Source organism: Vollenhovia emeryi, unplaced genomic scaffold (genome assembly GCF_000949405.1).
Source record: "Vollenhovia emeryi isolate VEMERY1.0 unplaced genomic scaffold, V.emery_V1.0 DF939277.1, whole genome shotgun sequence".
Taxonomy (NCBI): Eukaryota; Metazoa; Arthropoda; class Insecta; order Hymenoptera; family Formicidae; genus Vollenhovia; species Vollenhovia emeryi.
The window spans coordinates 47,048-69,458 of record NW_011967089.1 but is presented as its reverse complement, the minus strand read 5'-3'; the positions used below and the strand labels follow the sequence as shown (position 1 = coordinate 69,458).

The following is a 22,411-nucleotide window of genomic DNA, read 5'->3' as shown; positions in this document are numbered from 1 at the left end:
ATAAAAATCACTGATGTTATTAATTACTTCTGGCGACTTTTAAGAATATTCTTACTAACTTATCTATATTGTTTGTACTATAAGTTATGATTTTGTATTGTGAATTGGGTAAAACTGTGCTGAGATGACTCAGTTGTGAATTTAGTCGCAAATTAAAATTTTCTTTCTCTTCTATTTATCGTATAAGACGAGCTTGAGGGGCTAGAAAGTATCTACGTTTGCAGGTATACCATATAAAGGGTACACCGAGAGCCTAAATTTCGCATTTCCACGGGGTTAGATGGGCGGGCACGTCAGTGAGAGAACCCGGGGTTGAACCAAACCGCTGCACCCCCGCTTTTCAAGTGAGACACCCCATATAAAAGAATTCAACCTACGATAAACGCGCCTTCGGAATTCGTTACAAGTCCCTCGGAATCGAGTGGCTCCTTCGTAGTTCTATCGCGTTTCTCGCAATATCGAAATTTGATACAAAGATGCATTTGATTCCAATGTTCTTCTAAATAAACATATATATGCGCGTATGCAGGTTTACATGCACATATATATACGCGATAGCATTAAATACGTACGTGTTGGTAAAAATATTCAAATCGCACTTAGAAGTTTACGAATTGGTAGAAATATTGATCAGAGAGATACAGCAAAGAACTTAAACAAACTTAATTATTTTATATAAATACAGAACGGCGATATATAAATGCAAGAATTATTTAAAGAATGCATAAAGCACTGACATGTTAACGAATTCGAAGGAATAAGAGAGCTGAGAGTAATAATTTATAATAAAATGATTTGGACACTAACACCCTGTCACGACTTGTAGCTCTCTTATTCCTTCGACTATGTTTAAAAGTTACTCGATAGAATATTTTATTACAACTGCTGTCAAAACGTTTGACTGAAATGGATAAAGTTAAACGAGAAAGTAAATTATCTTATGTCACTAATATTCCATCAAATTTTCAGAAGAACTCGTGATTGAAAGAAAATCTGACTCGGCTGTCAGATTTCGCATAAAATAATATTGTAAAAATGATGGAAATGAGAAAAAAATATCGTTGTGCGGTTATATTATACGTTGTCGACGTACAATGAATTACGTAAGATCGTAGCTCGCCGATCAATCACCTACGGTGTTACATAATGCTCCAGCATTGCGAAGTCACACTTATCGCGCTTTGCCCGTCGCTTGAATTATAGTCTTTATGCGTGCTGAATTTCATATGACGCCATTTCGCGATCGACCTAATACGAGCTGAACAGCCATCATATTCTTTGTTCGTTTTGGGAAGAAAAATTTTTCTTGAAATTTCCTCGGTCGGAATATTTTATCGCAGAACAGTTTTTGCTTCGCTCTGCAAAGCGCAATTATATATTTAAATAAATATGCAACGCAATTGTATATTTCACCACATTTAAAAATCATAATTAACAAAATCAGTTTATTCTGAAAATCGTGTAATCGTGGAACGACGCGGCATTTCGTAAAATTGTATGCGAGTTTTTTTTTTAATTTTACCACACATTTTACTAGTAATTATACTTATTAAGTATACATTTTACTGGTAAAAAAACTCGCATACACAATTTTACGAAATGCCGCGTCGTTCCACGATTGCACGATTTTCAGGATAAACTGATTTACTGGTAAAATGTATAGTAAAATTTCAGAAAACTCTCATAAAGTTGTTCCACAATTACACGATTTTCCGGGTAAATTTTAAGAGAAAATTCTCTCCCCGTGTATAAAGCCACGAATAAAAAAATCTTAGCGCAAACTTAGAGGTTGAAGGTAAATCTTCAATTTTATTATATAGGCCTTAACATTATTCTAATATATCAACGACCGATATACGTCGTCAACTCTTGAGGATACGCCACCGTCTGGTTCCACGTCTGCGAACGATACCGTGCCCCCTTCTTTGAATTCCTATTAATTCAGCGATATTAATCAAAGAGCGACTTCACTCTCGTAGCGTGCCCCATTGTTTTCGGTGCCCCCCCCCCCCTCCCGATTCAATATCGACATGCCCTGTGACGCAATGCGTTCATTTGCCACCGCTGCAGGCAACGCACGCACACGCGCGCACGTACTTACGCATGTGCGTATTCATGGGCGATGTGTGCGGCTTGTGAAAACTGCGAGGGATACGCCGACACGAGGAGGAAGGATCACAAAGGCCGGCGTCGTCGTCGTTGTCGTTGCGATCGAGCGAAAGCAGGTGCCGACTTCGAAAAAGCCGAAAAGAGTTCGACGTGCTTGTCGACGGGGGATCTTCAATCACCATCGATGGTAGCGCGCATAGAACGCACACGCGGCCACGTATTTTCCCTCTTCTCCTCTCTTCCGCTACTCTTCCATTTTTTTTTCTTCTTATTGTTGTCCTTGCGACCCCACGCGCCGCGTGGGGTCGCGCGAAGAATTCTCGAGAGCAAAAACGCAGAAGGAGCGAGAAACAACGAGAACTTGTAAACGAAGTATTACGAAGAACGTGCAGCAATAAACAGCTGTCATAGTCCACGTGAACCAAGCTGTCCATTGTACAAGCCAGGAGAAATCTGACAACCTCAGAGTGCCTGATATTAAAAAAGCAATCAACGACGCCGGAAGGGTTGTCTTATCTCGGAGATGCGAACAATTGTTTTCGATAGTTAAAATTTTTTCCTTTATATCTTACCGTATAATAGAAAAGAGAGAGAGAGAGAGATCGTAGCGAAATATTTTTCACGCGTGAGATGGTCCGACTTTATCGTATGGCCGTGCAAAGTCACGGTATGCAAATATTCCATCGCTAACTATTTTCAACTGGCCGTTTCGAACGCCCGTATTTCTTCCCTCGCGAGTCCTGAGAACTCGAGGAGGACATCAACTTGGCCACGTTCCCAGGGCGCCGCGGGGGCCTCCCGCTATTTTCTTAATCCAGCACCGTGCAAACCGAACAAACGGACGGCCCGCGGTGTGTGTCCGTACATACCGAAATACGTACGAGTCGCCACCAACTCTTCCCCCCCCCCTCCCCGTAACCGCATAAGAACCGCGAGAAAGTTACCCTCGTAGACGCGCGGATCGACGACTACTACGTGGCCCCTGCACGACCCCCAGCGTCTTTTCTTAGCGTGTACCCTCCCGGTCGCGGCCTCTCCCTCTTTGTTCTCGCTCCTTCTCCGATTCATTTTTATATGTCGACGATTTCCCCTGCACCTCTGTCTTTTCCGTCGCGGCTCTCGTCAGGTGCCCCGAAATTATTAGCGTCTCTCACGGCCGTGTTCCTGCAACCTTTGTTCCTCGCGGCGAGCGATTTCTTTCTTAAGAACCGCTACGCCGCGAACAGGTTGTCGGTGTAAGAGAGAGTATGCCAAAAATATCTGTCTACCAAATACTATTACAACGATACACATAGAGGAAAGTTTCCTATTACGACAGAGGCTTCTATCGTGAGATAGCAGGTTTTCAACGTGCGAATTTTCAATCACAAATCTTTTTTCGCGACGATTACACGATCTAACAATTAATTTTTCGCTAAACAGATTTCACTTCAAGAGCAATAAATTCATGGTAGAACCAGTAGATGATGCTTGTTAATTTAACAGAAACCCCCGCTATCTCATATTAGAAACTTGTCTCATAATAGGGGACTTTGCTGCATGCGCTAGGTCAAACTAATTTATTTGGATTTATTTATTATATTCTTGTTTCAAATGTTTATTTCAACAAAATATTATTTATCTTATCTTGCCAACTATGACAATGGCTTGAATGTAATAGCGCGGCGAAATTGAACGACGTATAATTAACAGTTGTCAGTGAAGGCAGTAAATAGCGGTTACTGTTTACCTTACTTTGTCACTCAAAATGATTAGATATTTCGTTAAAGTTGATAGCACTTTACATGAAATTACAGAGTAAAAGTTGTTACGTGTCTGTGCTAATTATGAGATTAGCCTGAAAGTGATATTGCAGCAAGTTCAAACGAGGCAAAATAGTTGACGTAAGATATTAAAAGCAGTAACTATTAATCTTATTTTGTTATGCGAAATCGCTCTTTCAGTGAAGTTGATAGCATTTTGATAGCGCGAAGTAATGGCAAGTGCAGAACTTGCGATAGAGACTTCGATACATATTATGTTTCCACTAGCTTGTGTGAGTTAATCTCCTCTCTATCAACGCTTCATGTTGCTAGAGCGCGTTGATCAAATTATGCGATTATCAAGTGAACTCGCGAAATATTTTCTACTCGGTACGAAGCTCATCAATTTAACCATTTATGACGATGCAGTTGGGTGTTAAAAAAAATTATGAAGGTAAAATTTTTCATTTCGATACGTGCGAGCTAAAGGATTATCTAGGATTTTCCTTGCGGAAAAGATTGAATATCAAAATTGTATTTAATGGAAAATTGATTTCAATGAAAAATTATATTTAACGGCTAAGACATAAATTTTAATAGAATATGTCGATTATTTCCTGTGGATTAATTTGGAAAATTAAAAACGATGGATGCCTCGACGTTCCTTTTTTTTAAGAATTTTCTTTTTCGAATCAATTAGAAGGAAATTGTCGTTAAAATATTCTGGGGCAACACTAGGATATGTTCTAGATAGTCAGAAAATAGTCTCGCTAGTTAGACGTAAGAACAGGAATAGAGATTCACAGGTAATCTCGTGCCGGACCCAAGTCACTGTGGAAAAACGAAACATTGCGCGAAAAGATAGCGAGAAGAGGAGAGAAAGGGGAGGGGGAGAGAGTGAGAGTGGCAAAGAAAAAAGGAACGGCACGGCGGCAACTTCCCGAAAAATTAATATCCCGTGGGAAGGAGGGTGCACCGGCTGCTTGGCTCTCGGGGACGCTTCCATGCTCGGCGGGGTGCAGAGGAGCGAGAAAACGAGGGATGGTGATGGCGCGGGGAACAGCGAATAGAAAGCTGGGAGAAACTTTGTTTTCCAAAGCGATTCCCTCGCGCTTCCGGCGGGGAACGGCGGTGGAGGAGGCTAAAGGAGCGCGCAAAGGGATTAGACGCACATCTCGCGAGTCACAAGTTTCCCCGCGAAGAAACTCGTCTACGCCCGAGATTGCCTCGGTCGCGCCACTGCTCTCTCGAGCCGATCGGCTCGGGATTTAATTGGGCTTGACCGCTTGACCGGATTAATTAATCGGCCGATTACGCCTATCGACGAAGTCTCGGCCTCTCGGCGAGGACGTTCATGCTTCTTCGGGCTATTTACCTCGGCCGCGCTCAAGGGTATCCCTTTGTTCGCCGTCGGACGGTGGCTCAAGTAAATTCTTAAGGGCGGTTTGTTGCCGGTGGACCTTAATTAAAAGTTGCCGCCAACCTGGCTCGCATAATTACGTCCGATATGGAGTAGCTTGTACCACAGCTGGCGCAGGGTTTCATTGTTTCTCCAAGATGCTCTGCCAATTTCTTCGTACAGTCTTCTACATGATTTACTTTACACTATCGAGAAATCATTTTTACCTTATATATTTTCGTTTGATGATTTCAACGCGTGAACAAAAAATATTCTACGAGAACGTTCGCCGCGGTCACACAGATGGGAAACAAATTTGAGAAGAAATTACATCTCTCGTCCTAGATCAAGTCCAAATATATGAAACGTATGAATATTCTACAGGGATTTTCGTATTTCTTCAAAGCTGTGGGCCACTGGCAAAGAACATCCAAGACGCCCGGCTCTGGTCGTCATAGTAAAGAGGGAAGAATAGGGAGAGTTAGCGGAGTGCCGGGGAAAGAGGAGGTCCGCATGGGTTGGAACGTTGGCTGTAGAATTTTGGGAGAATTCTGGGGGATTGGTTGCGTCGGAGTGAACTTATGAAACGCCCAACCCTGTTGCCGGTTGCGCCAAGCGAGATATTAAATTTCTGGAATTTTGCGGTTAGGCACGTCTACATGCCGACGGGTCTCTCGCTGTTTCTCTCCCTCCCCCTCTTCTCTCTCCTTCTCTCCTCTTTCTCTTTATCTCGCCGATACGTCCACGTCTAACGCCCACGATCGCATTCTGAAGAAACTCGTTCAATTACAATCTCGCTGCGGAAAGATACCGTATCCGTCGAAACAACTTTTGCATGGTGCGAGGCGAATTCCTATGGAATTATTAATTATCGATCGTTCAATCCCGTCACCCCTGATATCTCTGTGACTTTTTCAACATTTTTTTTTTTAAGATGACGTGTGACTTAAGCGAAACGTTTCGTTACCATCAACTTTATTGCGTCGTCAGCTTAGCCTAATTGTCAGTACACAATCTATGCAGCATGTACAATACAATTTACAAGGGTCGTCACGTCGTAGTATCGGATTGTCGCGTTTGATTTACTGGATGGTGAGAACGTATCTGGAATCGGCTGCCGGTGCCTGATAATTTGCCGCGTAGGCGGTGTAAGTGGAGCTCAGGGGGTTGGCCAGGGGTATCACGCTCGAGGGGTTGTCGTACTGGTACTGCACCTGCGCGGCCACAGGCTCGATCTCGAGTTTCTGCGGCTTGGTGTCCGCGGGTGCGACTGCGGCGACCGGGGCGGCGGACAATTGCAGGCCGGCTGGCAGAATCTGCAGCTTCTGCAGGGGTGCGTACGCGTAGATCGGGCCGCGAAGAGGCTCCACGTTCTCGGCGCGGATCTTGGCGAAGTACTTCATGGCCTCGGCGTCCTGACGGCTGATGTACCGCACGCGCTGCAGGCGACCGTCGGGAAGCGCCACGTAGTACTCTCCGGATTGCTGAGGCTGCTTCTCATCCACCTCCTCGTCCTCAAGTTCGTTTACCGCATTCACGGGCTCGGACTGAAAAAATAACGCTATAATTGATCTTTCTGTGTGCAAAATGTAAATCACCGGTGAGCTAAAATTCAACTTATACGTTGAAAGAGAGAGTAAAATTGCAAAGAAGCTACTGAAGACACGGGCTGAAACTACGTGTATTGTATAAAGCAAGTAATTTCCGACAAAACATTTCTCGGCAAGAGGAAATTTCTGTTTTTTTTTCTTCCCGATATCTTGCCAAACAAGGCGTAGGCTCGCAGACGACCTCGAATCACGGGTGAATGCATTATGGGTTGTGTCACGCCAGTCTTCGAATTTGGTACGGACACACACGTGCTCGAGACCCGCGATCGAAAGTAAACGACGCCTCGAATACTAATGTCGTTAGGACTAGTGGGAGAAAAGACGAGAACGAGCAAGCGTCGAAGATTGAAAAAGAAGAGCCTCACTGTGCCGGTGCGATTTAAATTCCGAAAACACCGTCTCCGCTCTCGTGTAGGCTCACATGCCAACTCAATGGTCCAGTGCGTTCGTTCTCCGGAACAAGATGATAAATCTATGTTACGTAATGTTATGTAAAGCCGGAGAATGCGCATATCCGCATATTTCAATCCACATATGAAATTTTATCTACTGAAATCCCGAAATTTTCGGCAATTACGAGCTCTCCAATGAATTTTAGCTCACGTTGAAATCGCTATTAATCAGTTCATACCACTATAAACAGGAAGATACAGAAACGTGAAACTTTCTTAAAAATTTTCATTTACATTTTGCACATCAAATAATAAATGTTTTCGATTTAAAAAAATATTTCATATTGCAACGTGTGTGCCAATTTTACAGATTTAAAGTTTTCTATAATAGAAAATTTTAATTATCTTTTTTTTATTATCAAATACTTTGATAATTTTCAGAAAAAAGATTTGTGCTCTACTCACCTCAGACTCAGTTATGCCTTGAACGGTAGATACTTCCTCCTCTTCGGTAGTACTAGGAATCTCAGTCGTTGTAGACTCTTCCGGTTCCCCGTATTCTCGTTGAGGATCCGTTGAGGATGGTGCTCCGTATTGCCGAGGCGCATTTGGTGCCCCGTACTGTTGCTGAGGCGCGCTTGGTGTTCCATATTGTCGTTGAGGCGCGCTTGGTGCTACGTATTGTTGCTGAGACGCGCTTGGTGCCACGTATTGCTGCTGAGACGCGCCTGATGTTCTATATTGCTGCTGAGACGCGCTTGGTGTTCTATATTGTTGCTGAGACGCGCTTGGCGCCACGTATTGTTGCTGAGGTGCGTTTAATGTTCTATACTGTTGCTGGGGCGCGCCTGGTGCTCCGTATTGCTGCTGAGGCGCGCTTGGTGCTCCGTACTGTTGCTGCGGCGCGCTCGGTGCTCCGTACTGTTGCTGAGGCGCGCTTGGTGCTCCGTACTGTTGCTGAGGCGTGCTTGGTGCTCCGTATTGCTGCTGAGGCGCGCTTGGTGCTTCGTATTGCTGAAACTGTCTTTGAGGAAGATCAAAAGCGGGTCCAGCTGGTTTCCAGCCAGACGCGAGGTAAGGTGCAGCAGCCTCCTCCTGTTGCCGAGCGAAGTAATACTGTCTCTGTTGCTGATATTGCTGGCGGTTTCTCGGTGGCTCGGCGAGGACCACTGTGGCCAGGAAAACGATACTGACGAGTACCTGTTTTCGAAGATCAATCGGTCGAATATTATTGCAATGAAGTTAGTTCGGGGATTATATTCGCGAAAAAGTCGATCGGCGATTTTTCTCACCTTGCCAGGAACTAAGAATCGATTAAAAAATTAGACAATGAATTTATGATTACCTTCATCGTTATACGATGGCAGTTGACCGGTCGTGCTGACGAGCTGACTGAATTCCGCCATTCGCTGTCGGTAGATTATATACACGTCGTCTCGTATGCGTTCTGCATGTCTAAGGAGGATACCGTGGTCGGGGTAGCGACGCGTTCACCGGTCGGCGGGTGACATTGGCCTCTTAAAAGAAGCTGATGAATCCTCGATCATTGTTGGCTCATCATCCGGCCGCTTGCGCGCGTTCACCTTCTATTCGCCTTTGTCGGCGAGCGGGCGCCTTTTCAACAAAAGCAACGTTCTTCAATGCTCGGCGTACGACCGACTTCTTCGGCCTCCTCAGCTTCGAATTCCGCCTTTTCGCACGTTGCGTTTGTTCCGGGCGCACGAAGCGAAAGAAATCGCGCTTCTGTCCTATCGACGATTAAATTTAAACTGGATTGAGCGCACGCTCGTGTGCGCCACACCGGAGATTCACCACTTTTGCCGCGAAACGCTGAACCGTACGCAAAAATGTTCGTTCAAAGTGTATTTTCATAATACATTTATTCAACTTCTTTAGGTTGAGCATCGGTATAAGACCAAATTGCACGAACGTGTCGTTTGAAAGAGCTCAAGTTATATTTTGGAAACGTAATAATGAGAGTCCCACTAAAGGTAGCCTGATCGAAGTTAATTAAGGCACAAGTTCTTCTAATATTCATGTCACGTTATCATTAACGTTTCGAGACATTTTCATTCAGATAAACTCATTATAATTTACAAAGTGAACACCGGTTCGCACGAAATACGGCCATTGCCGAGGCGTTCCGTACAGAATTTCTATTTTTCATTTGAATTTTAAGAGAAGTGCCTTTGACTCATCTAATCCATCATCCACGCTCTCAGCCGCCCGTGACCGATGATTGGGATGTGCTTAACACATTTCATGAGTTGGAGCAAGGCCGCGTTATGCGTCGGTTACGTCGTCGTCGTAATTTTAACTCCGGCTCGTCATGCATGGCATGTGTGTCGTACGTGTCGACCATTCCACGCACAGATTTCGCCGCTGAGCCACGGCAACGCGCGACGTGATGCGGTGCGTGGCGATGATTCGCGTTAATCAATTCACCGGCGTACCCGATCTGACCAGCATCCGAGAAATGAGGAACGCGGATCGTGTCACCGAAATGCGTCACGCTCGGTACGATTGGGACGATCAGGGTCGCTCGGTCGTCCGATTGATCGCTCGCGACAATAGTTTGGAATTTATAATGACCGGTACCACACACTCGCCTCACCTCGGGATGCGCGTATGTGTGTAAAACGAGCTCTCCGATCGGTGTCACATCGTTCGTACGAAAGGAGACTTCTAATTGCAGCTACGTGGATTTTTGGGCGGGACTAAACTCGGTAAACCAGCGTTTACAGCATATTCTCCAAGATTGATTCGATCCAGGATAATAATCACCTTTGCAGGTTTACGAGGATTGCATTCGAGATGTATTTTAGATAAGCAAGCAAAAATGTTAAATTTACGTTCGTTCCCGAAGTAGTAAATCTTTTAAGTCTCTTATGGCGAACTCGGTTACTTGCACCGAATGCACAGGCTTGTTCATAGTTAATTCTTATCTTTAAGGGGATGCTGGAGTGGTTCTGCACTTTTTGGACCTTTTGCATCTAGAACTGTCAGTTCGTAAGAACATTTGTGTATGTACAGACCGACAGTGTTCCACTATTCGGACTAAATCAGATAACAGCACGGCGTCATTGTAATTAAGTTTAGAAAAATTGCGAAAAATCTAGTTACACATTCCCTAAGACTTATTCGAGTGAATAGATTTTTTGAATAGTACAACACTGTGTCGGTCTGTACACAAAAGCCGCATAATTTGTATATTACACAAATGTTTTCACGAATTGACAGTTCTAGGAGCAAAGGGTGCAAAAAGTGCAGAATCACTGCAGCATCCCCTTAACAAAAAAATTATCTCGATTTTATGGTTTTTTTTTCAATTTTCTAGTTACATTATGACAAAATGCCATGTATATCAAATATCATACAAAATACCATGACATTTAATTTGTAATGTAGCTCCCTTTTTAAGATATGTGCGTCGATTACGATTCAATAGAATGCTTTTAAATTCTTCTTAAGCCAAGCAGAGCTAACAGGAGGCAAGTAGACGTAATGAATGCATCCCTCGAAAAATCATGTCTCGTCGAACCCTGTACAGAAGACGGTGAAGAACGGAGCTCGATTCGCGGCCACGAAAATCGCGATACGCGGAACCACACTCTCCGGCTCGACGCGAAATAACGCGGCCTGCAGCGGGGTTGACGGGGACCACGAGGGGAGTTGAGGGTACACGAGGGGGGCCGATCACGATGGTAGTCGCGCCGGGCCGAGAGAGCGGCAAAGGAGAGGGACGGCACGACGGCGGCGGCGGCGGAGAGGGGTGGGCCCGGGCAAAGCAAATTATTCACACTCAAACGACTCCATTTCAATATCGGGCCGAAGCCCAGGGACAAAAGAAGGGCGAGATGCCTGTCTCCCTCCTGCTTTCGCTTTGCGCCGCGCTGCTGCTGCTGCCGCCGCTGCCGCTGCTGCTGCTGTTGCTGGCTGCCCGCCGCTGCTCTGGTGCCTCTGTCTGCAGCCTGCAGGCTTAACTCTCTTTCGCTCTCTCTCTCTTCACCCTCTCCCCCTATATTGTGACCCTTTCCCCCCCCCTCCTCTCTCTCTCTCTCTCTCTCTCTCTCTCTCTCTCTCTGTGTCTCTGTGTCTGTCTCTGTCTCTCACTCCGGTCTATCTCTTGCTGTTCTTGCTGTACCCTATATTCTTTTCTATTCTTGCTCTATCATCTAACTCTCTGGCGGCATGACTGCCGACAGTGGAAAACATCGGGAAATATCGTGGAATCGCAACCTCCTGACTTTTCGCGCCGGGAGCTTTTCGGCGGCTTTGATTTTGTCTTTCGGCCGTCACGTATAGTATTCGGTAATATTGCTGAAACCAACAACGATCCATCGAATGCGTTATTTTATTTTAGAATGAATTTTTTTGCGGGACAACCCTCGCGCGCAAATCTGTTTGAAGAAACAATCTCGTTTCTCTTAAATCGTTCGAAATGCGACGCTAACTGCAGCGTATGCGTGTTGCACACAGAACAATGTACTTGGTCGCACATGCATATATGTGCTTCATTAAAACTCATTAATTCGTCCGCAGTTATCTTGTTTTAACAGGTTAACACGTCGTTCACATTAGAAAATCTTGCGCTCAACATATTATTAATATATAAAAAATATATATAGATTATACATTAATGTAGTAAATACATCAGAGTTCTCTACGATTGGTATCGCTAGCTAGATGATGCAATTAGCGCGTAATGGTCGAAGAGTCAGCGACAATAAGGCAACGTATCTCAGCGAGACGAACTCGCAGACCGCGGAGGAGTTTCCCGGCGATCACCAGAGATCACCGGCTAAATCCGTGTTCTTAAGAGGTGCCGAGATGGTAGTCGGAAAGTCGGGACTTCGGCCGCGCTCGCGAATGAAAGTGGAAAGACTCGGGTGAGAGTGGAAAGAAAGAGGAGCGAGGAGGAGAAGGGCGGCGCGGCGCGCAGGTTTGAGTCCCGTAATTGAATATATTTAAGCGCGGGAGGGACGTTTGTGCGGATTCTCGGCTTACAAGAACCCCATGCCGTGGTAACGTCTGCGAGTAAACTGGATTAATCGTCTATGAAGGGAGACCGTAACCCCGCCGCATTCGTTTGCAATCAGATCCCTCCGGGGAGCGGCGAAACAACACCGCTCGTTGTAGCGCGCGGCCTTGTTTCCACTGCAATTTTACATCGATCATCGGCAAGCGGGATAGGGAGAGATCATCGGGTCGGGGGCGTGCTAAAATACTCCACATTTAAGCCAGATCAACATTACGGTGAGAACACGCCGGAAAAATATGCAACGAGCGCAAAAATAACTGTCGATCTTTTCTAAAATCTTTCACAATGCCATTTGCCGACTCTGAAACTGTGTATTCAAGAATTTTGGATATGTTGAAATCTGCAGTGATCTGAGAATCAAACATACACTTTTTAAAATAATGTAAACAGTTCTTAATTTAATAATTACATGTTACAAATAATTAACACATACTTTTAAAGGACAGGGCGTTAAAATTAAAAGAGATATTTGCGCTGTAATTAGGAAGATTTATAATAATTTAATTTAATGATTAGGGAATATTAGAAGTAATTAGTATTTGTAATTGAATACACGGAGAGAATTTTCTCTTAAAATTTATCCTGAAAATCACGTAGTCGTGGGACAACGCGGCATTTTGAAGAATTTTATGAGAGTTTTCTCTAATTTTACCATACTTTTTACTAGCAAAATGTGTGCTGAGTATAATTACTAGTAAAATTTAAAAAAACTCTCATAAAGTTCTTGAAAATGCCATGTTGTTTCACGTTACTTCTCCCCAAATAGTCAATCAGTGATAATTCACTGATTGACTTTTAGAGAGACGATTTTCAGGGTAAATTTTAAGAGAAAATTCTCTTCGTATATTTGATAAGGACCTGTAATTAGGTCAAAACGTTGTAGTTTTTTTATTTTTCAATAAATTAGTCTCTTGCCAGTTCGGTTTATTATAAGCTTGCGATAATTTTTATTCATTACTGGCGACAATAAGCACCACTACATACCGTTAATTTCGTTTGCTTTTTAAAAATGGTAATAAACAGCTGCAAATAATGAGAGACAATTTATATCTTTTTCATATCGAAACTTGTCTCAATTACGCATTGTGGAGGACCATAAGTGATTTTCGCTGGGTTCGAAGCATGAAAATCTTATTGAAATCGACGAGATCGTCAGAGCGAAACCACCGCACGTCGCGGGACTTTATTTCGTCGACAGCACCCTTGGGAGCCACGGATGCCACGGGGGTGCGTGACAGCGTGCAAACTGTTTGGCTACCAGTTGCGCGCTCCCAGACGGCTCGTTTTGCAAGTCGTAAACGAATTAAGGCCTTCGCTACCGCGCCGCGTTCAACCATCGGGGAGAAGTTTCGAAACCTTTGATTTACATTCCGGTCGGCCGTCGTGCGCGGCTCTTGTGGCATCGACGCGAGATCGCCCGCGGTCACGTCGGTTAGCAATGCGACGGCTGCGATTTCTGAGCTTTCGCGTCAGCTGGATTAAGCATAATTTCGTTCGTTACTGCAAACGCCCCCGCGCCATTCTCACGGTATATTATAATGTTATAACCTGTCCGAATTTTATACGAATTGTATACTAGCCGATTAGACATTGCATTGTTTAAAAAATTCATCTCGCAGGAGGGTAAAGGCCAGTTTCACAAACGTCGGTCAACTGTTAACCAGTTGTTAACCAGAGCTCAGTCAACTCCCCACCTTTTTCAATCATAGATTTTTCATTTTCTGGTTAACTGTTAACTAGAAGTCGACTCTCTATCTGTTTCTACGTTATTGTCTAAGAACAGACAGAGAATCGACTAACCTCTAGTCAACAATTAACCAGAGATTATCGCTGAAAACAGTGAATAGTCACTGATGAGAAACAATGACTATTCACTGATTAATTTTTAGAGAGCGGTTAACTGTTGACCAGAGGTTAGTCGACTAACCTCTGGTTAACATTTAACCAGAAAATAAAACCCTTATTATTTAAGAAGAGACAGAGAATCAATCAACTTTCGGTTAGCAGTTGACCAACGTTTGTGAAACTGGTCCTGAGCGCGAGAACGAGAGCTGATAACGTGACTTGTTTAAAAACGCGCGTCTAAACGTTTATTGCTTATCTTACGATAGATACTTGCACCACTGATGCCGCCGGTGACGGAGAGACGTCTTCGACAACGTCGAATTAACGCAAAATGCGTGAAAGTCAGTCAATGTTTGCCGGTTTAACCAACTGTGCACAGGCGTCGCGGAGTTTGCACGACGCATTAGCGCGCCTCGTAGTTCAACCCCTCGCTCATTTAATCGCTCTCTATCGTAGTACTTCCGTCCTTACATCGCCGATAAAAGAAGAACGCTTCTTCCACGTGTCGCGCTAAAGCCTGGATGAAAACCCCTTTACGTAGAATAGATATTTTCCGTCACAAAAGAGCGCGCTTTCTTTTTCTTCTTTACATCTACCCGTTTTTTAACGGCTGAATTAAGAGTATCCTTCAGCCCCGTATTATTAAGTTCAGAACAAATCTGTTTAAAAACTAATGTATTAACCATTACATTTTGTCGAATAGAAAACAGCAAGATGAAAAATACCGTGATCCTTTTACGACTGACTTTAGTTTCTTCAGCGGTTGGGGGTAAAAATTGCTACCAAAATTCGACGTTGCAGTAAAATTCATAGGAATAATTTTGCGTACTGAAACGTTACGTAATAAATGCAATATTTCGTTTGCACTTTGAATAAATATTCCTCATTTGTCCCCGTGAATAACGGCGTTACTTTTCCTTTAGTTGGCGAGTTTCTCGTGTCATCCGCGTTCGAATAGTCGCAAACCGGGGGCGCGAATTGGGGGTAACTGACTCAGCCACGGTGTTCCGCGATTCGAGGAAAGCCTCGTGGAAATCGCGAAGAGAGGAACTGCGACGCGCCGTGCGTAAACGGAGCTTAACCGCATCGCGCCGAGGGAGACGGAGAGAACGAGGGGGGTGGAGGGAGGAGGACGGCGGGGTGCGCGAGAGCGGATGAATAGGAGGAGGAGGAGGAGGAGAAGGCGGAGGAGGGTGTTGGAAGTCTCGAAGAGGCGAAACTTGCAAAAGTACATCGCGGCTCAAGAGGCCGGAAGTAATCGCGCGAGTTCCGTGCGCCGCGAGATCCGCGTTATCGTCGAGCGATTTCACGGCGTTTAGTGGCTGGCGATCCGTTGTTCCGCGCGACGCGTCGAATTAAGAAGAGGCGAATTAACGTGCCACCCGCTGTAACAACCTCGAGAAATACGTAACGACAAGGTGAGATGCGCTCTCGTGATACTTGACGCTGCCACCTTATCACGCGAAACCTCTCGCCGCCGTGATTCGCGCCATTATTCGATTCATCTCGCGCCTATTTTCCCGAAATAAACATCTCAACCAGATTGGCTCGGATGTATTCCTTATTTCGGTTACTCATTCGCGAAATACGAACTCGAAAAATAAAAGATTTATTAAGATCGCTCGGAAACTCTTGCGAGGTAAATTTAGGCGAATGTCGAATAAAGTGGAGACGTCTATTTTAACAAGATATTTTTACAAAAATTGACTTGAAATAGAAATTTGTCGAAATCTTCGTCGAAACATTTACTTTTTGTAAAAGTATCTACGAAGTGGTACCACAAATTACAATCTTCTCAGATCAAGAAATTATTGCAAGTAGTATTTCATGAAAATGTACAATTTTGTAAAAATTAGTACAACACTTTACTAGTTAAAAAATTTTGAGAGACAACAAAAGAACTGGAACATCTGCTTACTTGTAGAATATTACAAAAATTAACAAAAGTGTTCCAATTCTAGCACTTTCATGTTGATTTTTATAACAATTTTTAAATTTACGTAAAATTTTTCAGATTCTGGCAGTACATTTTTTTTGTAGAATTTTGTAGAATTATTTCCGGCATGGGCACGAAAAATAAAGAAATCTCAATTGTACACTGATATTTAATCCAATCGTGCGTAAAGCCAGCGGCATACGATGCTTTTTTGCTCGCGCGCACCTTTGCTGGTTCTAGTGAGAGCCAATCAGGATGCAATCTTAACTCACCTGACCTATCACGTGGAATCCTGATTGTCTCTCACTAGCAAAGGTGTACGCAAGCGAACCAGCAAGCGAAAGAGCATCGTGTGCCGCTGGCTTAAGGAGAATTAACAAAAGAAAATAAACTGGGAAGAAAGAATCAACGGGACAGGGAAAACCGCCGAAACACGGCACGGGAGATTCGGCAGATTCCGGCTCTCCGTCGGATCTGCGTCGAGGCGAAACTATAAGAAAAGATCGTAGGGAGAAACCCCGAAGAAAGGGAGAGATACGGCGGTAGGTAACTGCTGGAAGCGCGGGGAGGGAATGTTACAAATGAATCGCGTAATAATCCCCATAGCCGTTCCACCGCTTCCCCACCGCCCTGCTCTCTTTCCCTCTCTTCCCTCTCGCTCTCCATGGGAGCTGCTTATGTATTCCGGTGTACGGCTGGTTGCACCGCCGCTAATGGAGTTTCCAATATTTTCCTTTCTGCCTCGCCCGCACTCCTCTTTGCTTGGTTTCACGCGCTTCCTCTGTAGATCCCGGCGCGGCGTCTGTCCCTTCGCTTGATCGATTCTCGAACTTCTTCTCGCGTGTCCGCCTCCATTTGTTCGTTACGTCACCACCAGTTAATCTACACAATTCGCACTGTTTAACCCTTCGGTGCGCTGCTCTTCCGACGATCTGCACGCCTCATATAATTTTCCCGCCGCTCATCTTTACGGACATTGCCCCACTGAACGTCTTATGTCGTTACGTTAACATACATTACTGTCAGACTATTGAATAAAATTACAAATAACGTAAAGAATTATTTCACGCCAGTACATGATTAACCAATGTAGAAAAATTGCTAAACGACGCTAACTAGCAATCTAATTAAAGAAATTTATTGTGAAATAATGTTACCTCAACCAGGGTTTGAACCGGGACCTCCCTAGACTCTAGGCGGGCGTCTCACCAATTCGACCACTGATGGCATGTACATTTTCGCAATAAATTTCTTTAATTAGGATTTGCCAGTTAGCGTCGTTTAGCAAAATTACAAATGTTTGACTGTGATTCTATAAAGATTATAATATTATATAATTAAAATGTAATAGAGCGAATTTAATGAATAAATAATTAATTTATTAAAATGAATGAATAAATCAATAATAAAAAAAATAATTAAGCTAAAAGTTGAATTATAAATCAAAGGGTTAAATGAGGCGTGAGAATAAATATCATTATGTTAATAATATGTTAATAAAATGCGCTTTTATTCACTCATAATTTTTAATTGCTTCTATGTAACCACAATTTGAACGCTGTTCTTGATATGCAATTCAATAATTAGTAAGTTGGTACAAGTTGATTGTTATACAGTGAAATATGAAATTTCTTGAATTTTCTTTCCGTTCTGCTTCAAAGTCCACTTTTTTTCTTGCAATTTTGAAATATTATTTTCAGCTTTGTTCAGTTTTTAATGACGTACACTGAAAAAAAATGTCGCTATCGTAGCTAATCATGGTTTGCTAAAAATATTTTGCTGCTATAAATTTTTACACCACAGCAAACGGTTTGTTATCGCATCTAATGCAATAGGCACAGTAGCAAAATATTTAGCTGTCAGTTAAATATTAGCTCTTCATATTTTAAAAATTTAGTTGCCACGTGCTGTTTTTAGCTACGGCGGCTACATTTTTCTTTCCGTGTATGATTCACGTGAAAGCAAGTAGAATTAATTAAACATTTGACTACCAAAGTGTCGGTCATGATGCAGTGTCGACTCAGTTATCATTTAACAACCAGTCAGCGAATTCCAATGATTCTCACCCGTGACGTATCAGACATTATTTACAGAATATTGCAATGTCCTGGAAAGTCTGCCAAGACATGGTCATTTCTATGGATGATTGGTAAAAATAGACATTAAGTATCGTTAAAGAGGAACCGTTGTCGCATTATTATATCGATGCTGTATCGGTCAACGGGTCGGACGAGTGTGGGTGTATTAAATCGGTGCACATGCAAATGGGTGTGCGTCGGACGCGCGTGGCAACCCCTTCGCGTTCACGTACCACTGGCTACCGGTGTCTATACCCCGCACACGCGTGCTAGCGTTACTCGTGTACGCTCGGTACCGCCGGAGCACGGTCCATATTCCACCGCTTAGCCTTTAATCCAGCCCGGGGTCGACACCTCGTTTCTTTCCGGCCATTTAACACGGCTGGAGAGCGCTCGTTCCGCCCGGAACTCGTCCGCCGCCGTTCCTCGCGCGGCAAGCGCGTCATCGACAAGCCGGTGAATGTGTTAACCCTTTGAATACAACTTTACACGACCGTTGTCACGGCCCTATATCGAATTATTCGACGCTGTTAATCGCGACGGCGTCGGCCGACTAAATTCAACGACGGAACTTCGCCTGCACCGCTCGCTCTATTAACTTGGAGCATCGCAATAATTTTCAATCGCGTTGTTATTTTCAGATTTATCACAGACCCAGGGCGCTTCTTCCTGTGGCAACTATAAGATTTTTCTAAAACCAATAAAATGCATAAGGCTCTAATGTGAAAACGCGTGCTGTTATTGTATTATTGTAACTTTTAGATAAATACGAAGTAATAAAGGAGTAAGAGCCAGGACGTTAGTGTCTAAATAAGTTTAATTTTAATATTATATAATATTACCACATGCCTCGGTGGTCGAATTGGTGGGACGCCCGCCTAGTGAGAGGGAGATCCAGGTTCAAACCCTGGCTGAGGTATTATTCTTCGCGATAGACTTAAAATTAAAAGTATTGAGACATTAACATCCTGGCTTGGCTCTTACCCCTTTATTACTTGGTATTTATCTAAGAGTTACTATAAGACGAATGTGAATAGCATGTCATTTAAGGTCTATGTTTTGCAGATGGATGTCAAAATCATCTCGGTACGAAGTTAATGTGTTCCGTGCCCTTTCTTGCTCGCGAATAATGTAATGTTCATTGTCACGCAACATTTAACGTCCCGCTCGGGAGACAGCACAAATCCCTAATCCGCGAGATACATTTCCACCGAGTACGCGTTCGAAAGTTCGGCGCATATTCGGCTTCAAGGGACGGGAATCCAATAAATTTGTTCGTAGGATTAGGCACTAGGTCGAAGCGGATTATACCCCTTATTCCTATCCGCTCTCGAGCGATACGATAGCAATTTCGCATCGTGAGAGAGAGAGAGAGGGCCCTCTTTCACCCCTCGCTGTGCTCTTGTACCACCGCGTCCCAAAATACCGGGGATCCCTCGCGAAAAGTTTTTCTCGCAATCCTTTTCGAGTTTCTTTGCAACAATACCAGCAAGATCTGTTTCGGGCTTCTCCGTCAACAAATTCTGCCTTCGCTCATCTTGAGCGAACTGTAATTAATCTGAAGTAATATTAACATAGAAATGTCTTAAAGTAATAAATAACAATAATCAAGCTTTTCAATCGACATTAACAGGTCAATGTTTTAATGCAGAAAACTTATTGCGAAAAATATTACCTCAGCCAGGGTTTGAACCTGGACTTCCCTACTGTGCCTCAGTAGTCGAATTGGTGAGACGCCCGCCCAGACAGCAGGGAAGTCCAGGTTCAAACCCTGGCTCAGGTATTTTTCACAATAAATTTTCTGTATTAAAACATTGGCCGGTTAATGTCGACTAAAAAGCTTGATTATTGAAGTAATATAATTAACATTCTTAAATATGTCAGAATTCCTGGAGCAGCGCGGTGTTTCTGCAACGATTTAAAATTAACAATTCGCGGTACAGCTTTTGTTACGGTACTTTTTGTTCCCTGTTAAAAAGTATTATTCGATGAACTGCTCTGGGAAAAAAACAGCAACTCATTTTGGAGCCCACAATTAGTAATCGAGTTATTTGGATTATTCGTAACTCTACTAAAAATTTTGACCGTCTTTTTGTAGTTAAGCAACTTAACATTTTGGCTAGTGTCTCTTAAGTGAAAATTCTCTTTGCATTACTGAATATCGGCAGAACTAATTGAGAGAATTGATTAGTATTCCTTTAAAATCGTGGATATATTATAGATAGAATAGCTAATTGCGATTTTTAGTTACGCGCGGTAAAATTCGATTGCTAACTGCCTTTTTTCCCAGAGTGTGAGAGCAAAGTAATTGGATTAATTGGATAATCTTAATTGGATAATCTGGTCGAAAAATTAGCTGTTTCGTTTACGCGCCGTCGTCGATTCCGACGAGTACGCATCCTCGCGTTCCTCCCCGCGTCTTCCCGAATGGTCTCACCATTCCCGCCCCCCTCGCGCCATTTTTACGACATCTGGATGGCTGTTGCTAACGCATCATGGCCGGCCATTGTCGCCGACTGGCTTTTCTAGTCGGGTTAAAAACGATAATCGTCATCCCGAGGGGTGCGAGGTGTCACACCGAAACGGGTGGTGGCCCCCCGATCCGTCCTCTTTCTGCCCTCGCGTGCGCCGCGCACCTATGGCATCACACGCGTACAGCGAGGGGGAAGCGCATAGCGCTACCGTGGGGTGGATAGGACACGTTAATAAAAATGCGCGGAAAAAAAGGGCGGCCGCGGTCGGCATTACGCGTTATTAGCCGGGCCCCCCCTAATAATAATGGCCGTCACAGACTTTCCGCACCGACGTTGACTCTTGCTCGCTTGAGCGAGCATCGCGCGCGCATAACATCTGTATCATCGCTGCCATTCTGACGCCATTCGACGCGGAGTGCATCTGGTCTCTTCCACCCGAGGCTTCCCTCCCTCTAGCATGGCACCCTCGCCCCGCTCTCGTGCCTTCAGCCTTGGCTCCCGCCGCTTACAAGCTCGACATTTAGTCGAACTATCGGCTGCGGCATTGTCATCTTCTATACAAGGCGAACCTGAAGGACTGCGTGGTAGAGAGACAGAGAGATCTATATGATCGACATGAATTTTTAAAGATACGAGAGAAAAAGTCCAGAGATATTTGGAGAAAGAGACACTTTATGACTTGCCAAAGTTTTATTTCAGTTGCGCATCGAAGGATAACGAAATTTTTTATGAAAATTGCCCTACGTGAACCGAACGACACAATATCTGACAAAGCCGATCAACAAGAATTTTATTAATCCTTTTATTAGATTTGATAAGATCTAAAAATCTGTGGAAGGAAAATGGAGAAACGAATTTTCCGATCCATTCAATATCGAACGTGTTTGGAAAAGAAATTCTTCTCGGGAGAGTCTTCATTCTCGACGTAGAGATGATAGGTACCGAAAAAATCTAGAAACTTTGAGTAAAGAACCCAGTAAAAATCAGCTTTTTTGACCCGGCTCTAAAATAAGTTTTTTACTCGGGTATGTATTATTTTCTTCGGACATTTGACGCCATGCTATTGTTCTAGCCATTCATCCAAAAGATTTCTGTGTAAAGATAGCTGTAAATAATCAAAATGTAGTACAATGTCTAAGTGACGGTGGCCATGGATGCACTTATTGTTAGATTATTGTCGGCGTCAGTGAGTTCTTGCATCTGACTGTCAGATTTTGGTTTAAAACCCGGTTTTTTTTTACCGGAAAAACTGGTTTTTAATTCGGAGTTTTACTTCAAAGTCAAAAAACCTTTTTTATTTTTTTCATCCCTATCTCGGCGCAAAATAGTTCTTTCGCGCAGCAGGCAGATTCGAAATGTGATTTAAGAATGAATTAGCTCAAGTTGGGGGCAAAGCGCGTCGATCGTCGATCGCTAAGCCTTGAGAGCCCGAGCCTCTCGTCTCGCACGAGCCGCAAAACGTTTCTCTCCTCTCCCTCTCGCACTCTCTCTCTCTCTCTCTCTCTCTCTCTCTCGTCAACGAAACGTGCCGTGTTAATCACGCCTCGGCGAAGCTCGCGTCTGAAAATTGGCCACTTTGCGCTTGCCACTTGGCGTTCGCCACTGTGTTCGCCACTGAAGAGAGAACGTGCCTCTCGCGCGGTCCCGATCGGCACGATCGGTTGTGCTCCGCACGCACGAGTGGACCGCGCGCACCGTTTACCCACGCGTTCTCCATCGCGTAAGTGTTGCATTGTTTCCTTGGATCGTTGTCGAGAGCCGCGACCCCGCGACGCATGGATTTGA

The 22,411-nt window shown here is 44.0% G+C and overlaps 2 protein-coding genes across 2 annotated transcripts in view; one reads left to right on the top strand and one right to left on the bottom strand.

Annotated features, from left to right (window-relative positions):
- LOC105559379 (paired box protein Pax-6-like) overlaps window positions 1-22,411 on the top strand; it is a 101,467-nt gene that overhangs the window by 67,261 nt on the left and 11,795 nt on the right. The gene's annotated exons all lie outside the window — the stretch shown is intronic.
- Window positions 6,179-8,712, bottom strand: LOC105559378 (involucrin-like). Its single transcript, XM_012007614.1, has 3 exons — window positions 8,598-8,712; window positions 7,718-8,452; window positions 6,179-6,797 (listed from the first exon to the last, which is right to left on the bottom strand). The coding sequence occupies exons 1-3, from the start codon at window positions 8,601-8,603 to the stop codon at window positions 6,333-6,335; spliced, it is 1,206 nt and encodes a 401-aa protein (XP_011863004.1). The 5' UTR covers window positions 8,604-8,712; the 3' UTR covers window positions 6,179-6,332.